This window comes from Apostichopus japonicus, chromosome 21 (genome assembly GCF_037975245.1).
Source record: "Apostichopus japonicus isolate 1M-3 chromosome 21, ASM3797524v1, whole genome shotgun sequence".
Taxonomy (NCBI): Eukaryota; Metazoa; Echinodermata; class Holothuroidea; order Aspidochirotida; family Stichopodidae; genus Apostichopus; species Apostichopus japonicus.
In genome coordinates this window covers 11,533,557-11,543,596 of record NC_092581.1, presented here as the reverse complement: position 1 = coordinate 11,543,596, position 10,040 = coordinate 11,533,557, and the positions used below count along the sequence as shown (strand labels likewise).

General features: G+C 37.5%; 2 protein-coding genes across 3 annotated transcripts; both read right to left on the bottom strand.

Moving 5' to 3' along the window:
* Positions 1 to 38: 38 nt before the first annotated feature.
* LOC139962775 (interleukin-1 receptor-associated kinase 1-binding protein 1-like) lies at positions 39 to 4,447 on the bottom strand. 2 transcript variants are annotated; one of them, XR_011791360.1, is made up of 4 exons: positions 4,067 to 4,447; positions 3,418 to 3,614; positions 1,716 to 3,079; positions 39 to 1,615 (listed from the first exon to the last, which is right to left on the bottom strand). XR_011791360.1 is itself a non-coding variant. In XM_071963092.1 (3 exons), the coding sequence occupies exons 1-3, from the start codon at positions 4,322 to 4,324 to the stop codon at positions 2,803 to 2,805; spliced, it is 732 nt and encodes a 243-aa protein (XP_071819193.1). In that variant the 5' UTR covers positions 4,325 to 4,447; the 3' UTR covers positions 39 to 2,802. The 2 variants fall into 2 exon arrangements, 1 of the variants encoding a protein (XP_071819193.1); XM_071963092.1 differs by having other exon boundaries at positions 39 to 3,079.
* Positions 4,448 to 5,167: 720 nt separating this feature from the next.
* Positions 5,168 to 7,435, bottom strand: LOC139962918 (protein jagunal homolog 1-A-like). The gene is made up of 2 exons (XM_071963321.1): positions 7,246 to 7,435; positions 5,168 to 6,706 (listed from the first exon to the last, which is right to left on the bottom strand). Exons 1-2 carry the CDS (start codon positions 7,332 to 7,334, stop codon positions 6,259 to 6,261), a joined length of 537 nt encoding a protein of 178 aa, XP_071819422.1. The 5' UTR covers positions 7,335 to 7,435; the 3' UTR covers positions 5,168 to 6,258.
* Between the last annotated feature and the right edge of the window lie 2,605 nt (positions 7,436 to 10,040).

The following is a 10,040-nucleotide window of genomic DNA, read 5'->3' as shown; positions in this document are numbered from 1 at the left end:
CTGTTCTCCTTAGTGACATGCGATATTAAATTTCCATACCAGTGCAATCTCTGACTTATATCTGCAATTTTTGTGTCTTTTTGTTGTTGAAATAATTTTGAAAAAGTTGACAAAGTTTGGCTTTCTGCATTTGATTAATTCTAATGTGAATTGGATAGAAAGATTAATTACGCACAAATTCTTCTACATTTGATGAAGAAACTCTTGGAGGGTGCAAATCTTAATTTGAGCAATATGCAGAGGGCCAGTAAAATTGGTAAACTAATGCAAAAATGTGCTTAAGAACATAATATCACACATTTGAGCAACTGCTTCATGCACTAGCACTGAGTACATGGGGTACGGTGTAATTAAGAGGTTATGAAAATGCCAAATTCAAGTAAACCAGGTCATTTTAGAAGTCCATCATTATACTTTGACTTTTAATTCAATTCTAATTTTAGCAATATGCAGAGGGCCAGTAAAATTGGTAAACTAATGCAAAAATCTGCTTAAGGACATAATATAACACACTGAGTGCATGCTTCATGCACTAGCACTGAGAAGTGAGTACATTGGTCACAGTATAAGAAAGAGGTTATGCAAATGCCAAATTCAAGTAAATCATGTCATTTTAAAAGTCACTATATTATATCATTACATTTTGACTTATAATGCAATTCCAATTTAGTAAACGACTGGAATTATGAATATAATTGTATATCTCAGTGTCACAGAGTTGCAGAGAATGGTTGCTGTTTCTCCTTGGTGTACTTAACATTGAAACACTCATAATTTAAGTTATGGGGAAAATGAAACCAAAGTTACCAGATTTGATATAGTGTCTGCTCTTTTATTTTCTTCCTGAATTATAATAGATTTTTAACTGAAAATTACAGACTACAGTAGAATCTTGTAAACTTAGCAAATTTCTAAATACTTTACTGAGTTATTTACAGACTCCTCCTCCCTCCCTGCTTATGACTTGGTAGTAAACACTTGAAATAGTTTTCATGACAATAAGTTCATAAAAGGTGATAAACATTTTGAAAGTTATATTTCTTTTAGCAGCTTTTTTAGGTTTCAAACTGACCAGAGGATTGTGCCGTTAATCAAAGTATTAAACTTGTTAAACTGCCTCTCTCAAAGTATTCATCAGGATCATTCTGCTAGAAACAAATTTATGGGGCTGTAGATCTTTCTGTGTTGCTGATGCAAAGTGTGGAACAGTTTACCACCTTTCAGTGAGGCTTGCTAATACCATGAGTCTTTTCTAAACAAACTTAGGGCCTATCTTTTTCCAGGTGTAGGATATTTAACAACTATTAACGTGAACAGCTTGCATATCTTAAATTATAGAGAGAACGAACCTCCAGTGCAGAACTTTAACAGTTTTTAGAATACTGAACATATTTGATACAATTTGATGATAAAACCTCATATGAATGTAATTCAAACCCTGGACTAGTTAAATTGGCTAAGAAATTTGGTACAATTATAGAATACAGGGCCATTCATTAACTCTTCCCAGCATCCGGATGCGCGGTGAGCCTGTACATGTCGGTATAATTACACGTATGACGCCCTCTAAAATTCCATCACGTATTTCATTTTGACTCCGTATCCGCGCATCCACCTCGTGAGTACTAGGAAAGACTTAAATAATTTTCGAAATTTTCCCCATATACCATCACATACTTCATTTTGACTCCGCATCCGCGCATCCGCGCATCCACCCCGGGAGTACTAGGAATGGACTTAATAAGTTTCAACATATACCATCACGTATTTCCAATACTGAAAGTCCCGTATGTACGAAGATATTCCACATCAATAGTGTGTCATTCTTAAAAGGCATCTGTACATGTGTGACGCCCACTAAAATTCCGGAAGTACTAGGAAAGGACTTAGGAAATTTTTGACTCCGCATCCGCGCATCCACTCAAAAAGAAAGAACTGGGACTTTGACATTTTTTACTAACATACGTACTGGGGTGAGACTGAGCATCCGCGCATCCGGATGCTCAGATCATCGAGTGGCCCTGTATTCTATAATTACTCCAGAAATTTTTACATGGCTGTCTTAGATCAAAATAAATTACTGTCATTTGGTATAACTTAGGAGATGATTGTGAACTCACTACACCACATATACTGCCAAATACTTCCATTAGTAACTGGAATGGACACCTCTTAATGGAAACGTACCTTGATATATCATTAACCACAAGCTTACAAAACCCTAATCAGAAGGAGGTTTGCAATACCAGTTATGCAAAATGCAAACCATAAGTTAAACATTGTTGTTGAAGTTTGCTAAACAATCACAAACTTAGGGGATAGATGTCAATGAGTTATTAAATGCTTTTTAGATGGTCTATCGTATTGGTTCTTTAGCTCTGTTTTCATGAACAGAGAAACTTCAAGAGTTTCACTAGTTATAAACACTTCAAATTCTTGTGTCAAACTACTAAGAGAACAAATGAGCTATTATTCAGCACACATTTTTTGGTTAGGAAGTTTAAAGGAACTTGCTGTCAACAGAGATATTAAATAGCAGACACATATCTTCAAAAGTGGAAATACATTTTAGACCTTGGTCTTATAGGATTTTTAAGATGAATGAAAGTCACTTGATGTCACATGACAAAAATCGTAAAAAATCAAGGTGAATAGTTTAAAGGCAATCAAGGCTAAGTCAGTTTAACAACCCAAGACGGCCATGGACAGCTACTGTACATACAGGCTGTACATACAGGCTGTACATACACTGTACATACATTATAGTGACAAACTGTAATGGTTCAATCCATATGCCATCAATTAAGTTTTCACCTCCTTTGCTTTGTCTCTTGTGTGAATTTCAAAAGATGCAAACACCTTCGTACTGACATGAAATGTTGCATTTGTCAGTCGCTGCTGGAATGTTTGTGATCCTTGGCGATTACTGGAGGAATCTTGCTGGAATGATGGTCCTTCCCATTCTTTAGTTTCTGCCTCTCGTATCACCAGCGGTGGTCCAAGAGCCTGTCGTAGAAAACGAGCCATCTCTGAGGCTTTTTGATGAGCATTCTGAGTGGCCAGCAAACAAGCTTGCCTTCTGTTGAATCCAGAAATGAACACAAACACTTTAGTGCATTAAGTTAAACAATTTGTTCACCCAAATGCAGACATGAACTTTACATTAACTTATTTCTCATCAAATTTACAGTTTCAGACAGAGATTACTGCAATTGAATCTAATGCTATCATTCTACAGGGTTGATTGGCCATAGATCAATTTAAAGATAATCATGCGACTATACTTTTCGATATTTCAATTCAGTCCTCAACATTCTAATCACTATCATAAATGAAAATGGGGTTAGGGTGAGAAAAACAATTTGTATTTGAAACAAATTGATTTGAAGTAAAAACCTGCGAGTAACTTCAACCTACCTCACTGAATCAAGACTCTGTGTTCCATGGTAAAAATGTGGTTCAGATATGTGGACGGTATCATCTAGTTTCTCTACTAAAAAGTTGCAAACATTCTCACATTTTGTGAAGTCCACAAAAACCACACTGATTTCTGTGACCATGTGAAAGAGGCCATCAGATCTAGTCAAGGAACTGGTCTTTATAACATCACCTTCCTGGAAATTAAAAATAAATTGAAATGAAGCTATTGCAGTGAGGTATGCCATTATAATGCATGCATATAGATTAGCAGCCTGTACCTTTAAGGCATGTTTACATTTCTAAGACTTTCAAGTTAATATTACATTTGGCTATTATTTTTCATAGACTCCCCCCAAAATATAAGAAAAAATTCATCCCACAAGCATTCAATCTCGTTTTCAATATTGCCTGGGCTGTTCATGTCATCACAATATGTTAATTTTCCACTACACAATGTACAGCACATTCATCAGGCATAGCTAGGCCAAAATTACTGAGCAGGCCTACTACAACAACATAGGTCTACTACTAGTATGTGCAAGGCCTATATTTATAGCATAATATAAAGTATGGCTTAATGGGATTGGGAGTAGTAGTTCTGCGAAATCAGTTTGTATTTATTTAGCCTGCGAAATTACAAACAAACCTTAACGTTGTGTGTATGTAACGTCTGGATGACATAATCCGATCTTCTAGTTACACTGTTTTTAGCATCTGGTGCAGTTTCTTTCCCTTGACTTGTTGAAACTATAAAATGGACTCTTGCACGATCAGGTTTGAGTGTTATTGTACCCGTTGCCCAGACATCGATTGTTCTGTCAGGAAAATCTCTCTTTTCTTCAGCCTTTCTCGATAACATATCGTTCGTTAGAGAAGCAAAAACTCTAGAACCTTTCACATCCATAGCTCATAATTTTTTAACATTCATGTCTAGGAACAGTGGGAACGACCATAACTTCAGGTTAAATTTCCCGCAGAAATGCCTCCGCAAACTGGGAAGAGGAGTTCGAGGAGGAATGGAATTTATTATGGAACGCCGATCTTAAAGCTTTTAGACAGAACTTTCTTGAACAGAGTCGCTGTTGAGATGATCTAGATTGAATTCAGATACACAACGTAGATCGCTCGAAGGGCTAAATACCTTCATGATTACATTTTTACACTGTCTGTGTAAGTGGACTCCGACTGAGAGTGGATCATGTTGTTTGGTTTCATGGCACATCGTTTTCGAATATGACTTGAGACATGACTCACTATATCAACAATCAACTGTCATCTTGCCTGGGGTAGTTTAGGGGGTGGGGGAATTTAGGGCTGAGGTTTTGGTAGATGCATGCAACCCAAATTATCTTGTCTTAGTTTAAGAAAAGAAACTTTGTACTTTATGTAGCAACTTGTCAAAACTCTAGAAGCGATGATTTCTGCCTACATCAATGCTGCAACATGATGACAGGGGAGACAAAAGTGACATGACTATGTTCTCACCACTTAAAATTGTGAGGTTTAGGGGGGAGGTGGGGGGTGGGAGGATCTGTAATATTAGTGATACATTAGGCATATAATTACCTTCAGACTACATGTGAAGAACTGTGAGTTACTGGTGGGGGGGGGGGGGGGTTGAGGGTGGGCAGTGTTTTCTCCCTCCATGAATGCCTTAATCATTTAATTGGGGTAAACCAATCGAAACAATCTTAGGAAAGTGCTGCTAAGCATACAAATGGCAAATGAAAACAATAAACTGAAAGAATCATGTTTAGAGATATATTTCAACAGGTTGACAAATGTATGACAACAACAATGTCTACTAACTCTTTGCAAACAAAGAGCTTCTGATTTTACAACCTGTCAGTGGTTCACATTTTTGGAAAGTATTTATAGAAAGTATTCATTGTTACAAGACACCTGTTAAATTCCTCCAATCTCCTTGTATTGTGAATAACAATATTGTTAACATGGTCACGGATAAAAGGTACTTTACTTGCATGTGTATACTTAATAGTTACTTTTAGTATATCAAATTGTAAAACAAATTACAGTTAGTGATGTAAATTGTTTGACTAATTCTGGAAGACAAATTTGTGATTAGCAATGTTCCAAGTCACTGGTACGGTGGTACCTTAACTGTATAATAAATACAAGTTAAACAAAGTCAGATAGCCAGTAAACACTGTCAAGAGAACCCAATTTCTCAAGGAAAATGGTGTTAAGTTATGTGTTTGTTACTCTCACTATGGAAATGAAAGCAGTCAATAGAACATTCATATGTCATAAAGATATACATGTACAGCTAATGTGAATACATCATCAGTAAAGTTATTCTTTATTTTTTAGTCAAACAACAATTGATCAAAGCGTAAATCTATACACCGGGAGCCATAAAGTGCTAGAAATTGGCTTTTTCTTCAGTCTCATTTGATAAGCTGCCAAGATCATGTCTACTATAGAAAATCATTTTGAGCAAAGCCATTCATAATGCACTCACACATGAACTTTCAATACATAATTAAATATAGACATTGACAAAGTAAACAAACATGTGGAATCTTGGAAAACATTCATGCCATTTCAAACTGGAGCCCATTTCTGGTCTTCAAAGGGTAACAATAACATGTGTTTCAAATATGATATGTGAGTTGGAATCAACACATGTTACTGAAGGATACAAGAAGAAGCAACACAATTTAGCTTTGTTCCCCCAATCCCACCATACAGGGTTATAATGCTTTATTAGTAAATGTAGGTAAGAATACTACAAGTGACAAGTAACAACATACAACTTTTAACCTGTCATATACATTGTTGCAACACATGTTGCTTAGGTTTTACTTCCTACACATGTTACTTAGATTTTCTATAGTCCCATACAGATAGCACTGTGTGAGTACCCATCAATGTAGACATATGTAAGGCAAATGTGAGAACTGCAAAATTATACACTAAGAGTACTTTAGGAATGCTAAACAATTCTTCCACAGGGTCTCCATCCCACAGGTCTTGCATCTCTCCAAAATGTGATACAACACCCCAAATGAGTCCACCAATTCCGAATAAACCAAGGCCGATATTATGAATTTTGAGAAGACCGCTACGATTCCTTGGAAGAGCTGAAATGCCAATAAATGAGAATAAAGCACTCAAAGCCAACACTGCTTGCCAAGGCTCTGGTAGAAACTTCGGGGCATCCTTGACTAACTCTAGCGTTGATATGAGATAAAGTGCTATTTGAGCAAAACCAACGATGATGTTGAAGGCAAAGTACCTCCTCAGCCTTGACTTGATTGCCAAGCTATGAAAATAAAACAAAGCAAAACAAAAACATTGCAAGGAGATTTAACAAGATAGGATGTTAATAGATCTATGCCATATATAGAAGCATTATACTTGAACTTTGGAAGCAGTGGGATCTGAGGGGAGGGGCAGGGGTAAGAAGGCAATATGAAGGTTCATCAGTGTAGTTGACTGGCAGAAATTCTTATTTGCGGATACCCCTCTGTTGATATCATTCACAGCGTTAGGACTACATTAGTAGACCCATATTGTATACACCATATGGAGATAGGCATATGTGACTTGTTAGGCGTAAGATGCAGCACAGTGGAACCATATTTTAATGCAGCCAAGAACTTTATATCATACACGAGTGAGTGTTACTGTTAGTAAATTGGAGTACCTGTTGGAAGTTATTCCCCTCCCCTACAGGCAATGGATAGGCTTCTTCTGCCGGTCAGTGATCATTACTAGCCTCACTGTGTAACAGTAACATTGTAACAACTATTATAAGGCCTAACAGATACATTCGGCATATTAAACACTCTACGTTCTTACCTAGTGGTGTGTTGGGATGCAACCGATTCCCGGAATTTGAAGTCACTTCCATCCGTACCTTTCTCCCTTGCACCATATCGGGATGCCATGTTTTGAGGCTTAGCACAATGCAGAAATCAGCGGAACTGGGTCGGGCGTCACACGCAGCAGTTTAATATCATACGACATCATAAGAACGAGGGTTAAAATTTTAGGTTTATACCCCCCACAAGTGTCAACTAATATGGAACGCCAAAAGGGTTACTTATGTTTTGTCAACCGTGAAAATGCAGTTGTTAAATTGTATAACATACTGATTCTCTTTCCATAGCATCTGTAAATAAATTCTGAAATTGTGAAACGAATGGCACCGTCCATCAGCGACGACGTATTGAAATAAAAATTGAAACGTTTTTTTTAAGGTAAAATAAAACTGTTGCTTTTATTATTGCCATGCTAATTAACATGTAACATGTTGATATAAATTCTGATATACTGACATCGAAACATAAGATATTGATTCTGACATTGGCATGATCAGTTTAAATTATACCATTCTTATACTTTTCCTTACAAATATTTTTTCCTTAAATTGCGGGGAAGTACATGGTGATTCGTACCGACGGTACCGTGCAGATTCACTTTTCTCTAGCATTTCTCAGAACAATAGCAGAGTTAACTACAGTGGCAAACTACGGTATATGATCTCTTCATTCAAGACTTTCGAACTTTCAATGTGCTAAAAACTTTCCGGGTAGAAGATGAGGCAATGCCATAAAATGCCTAGGGTTCGAGACAGGCTGAAGGCGATAATACCTCCGGCTGTAGGTATAGTACTTTTAGTGGGATAGGATTTAGTACTATAGGATCCCGTGCATGGCTCGCTTGTTGTCGTAAACGAACCCGGAAGGATTCGAGGAGGATCGGTTGGTCAGAGGTCGATCAGAAGCGTCCTAGGTGGCGTGCGTGAATCCTTGCCTTTGTCCAGAGGGCCGAAACACATTCTGCGACCCAGCATGTGTGCAGCCCATGTCCACTGAATACGTTGCCCAATGGGCCGCTATCCTCCTGAAAATGTACCAACGGAAGCTTATAAATGCCATTTTCATATTTAATATATTTAACAACTATTACTTAACTAGCGCCATCTTTTTTACTTCCCGCACAAAAAAAATCTTGTCGCAAAAATCTTGATTGGTAATATTATTTTCTTTCCCAAACAGTGAAGAGTGCATATTGATAGTATGACGTTATTAAACATACGTTTCTTAATTCGCAAAACTGATCAATATAGTACTATTTTGTGTATTTTTCGTGTTTGGAAATTCTTTCTTTAGGTTAATATCATGTTACTGTGACGTGCGTGTACACCAATTGCAAAAGTATAATCAGGTCAAAAAGGCAACATGGCCATTACATAAATACGGTTGGGTTTTAACTAATATAATTATCTTCAGGTGAGTCGTTTGCGTCCAGTACCTATCAGGTATTATAATCATTTACGTACACAGGAGCTGGGAGAGTGGTGAGGGCAGGTGTTGGGAGACACCTTCAAATATTCGCTCCTGTTCCCACTCTTCCCTATATACTCCTGAAAGGAGGTATTGCCAGGGCTGGGACAGCCCCCCCCCCCCCTCCAACCCCGTGAAGTCAGTTCTTTTCCTCAGCCCGGTACTAGCTCTCTATTTTTGTTTACGCTTCCAATCAGAAAACTTATTAACTTGTCTATTTTACTTCAACTTGATTTCCTATACTATAGTCAGCTTTTATGATTACATTGCTACCCTGCAAAACGTTTCATGCTTGATTGGGGATTTTCGGACGAGTGGCTGGGAATGTGTTGTTGTTTGTGTGTGTCGGGGGGGGGGGGAAGGGTGGGACTCGTTCCCTCCATATGTTACTGAGTACACTTTTGTATCTCATCTCCCTAGATGTAATGTATAGGGAGATGAGATATTGTATTAGAAATGTGAAAAAGACGTGTGAGTGTGTGTGTACGTGTGTGTATGTATGTGTGTGTGCTTTGTTTTCATCTGTGTCGACTAAAGTCATCCTATTTCTTTGGTTCTTTTAGTTAAAGACAATGGCTGTCTCCTTGACCTTGTTGAATAGCATTTTATCGAGCTAATCAATCTTCGACTAAAAAAAAGATCGATTTTATTTGTTTAATTTATGAAGTTGCGACACGATCTCTGTGTTATCACTCACTGGTATCAAAACAATCTGACGTATATGGAACACCAATATTAGACCACCCACAAGAGAATCTGTCCAGCAGGATTTGTGAGATACTTTGGAACTAGATTTTAATCAAAACAAAAAACAAAACAAAAATTAGTTCCGTTAATGTACGTCGTTATGCCTTTCCTAGCTTCCAATTTATCAAATGTCTAATGTTGGCAATGCTCCTTTAAATTTAAAAATCTTTTTTTTTTATTCTTGAGCAAATTATTACTTTTTTTAGTAATTACCAGCAAATTGTAATATATGTTACTTTTACTTTTAGACAAGTTAGTCCAGACGGGTTGAAAGATCTGAGCCACTAAGTTTGGAAAGATAACTCCAGATCACGCCAGTGTATATAACAGAGCACTGCTTTTGCCAACAATGACGAAAAGTTTATATGGAATTCCGTTTAGCCTGGCAAGCTTACTGACATTTTCTGGCCTCGTACGTCGGTAAGATTAAGCACCATTTAAAGGAGCATGTGCGTGTGTGTATGTATAGGGTGGGTAGGAGAATATATGCGTGCATGTGTGTTTGTAATAGTATAACGAGGAGGAGATCGCGGAAGGGGGGGGGGGGTGGTTGGTGGT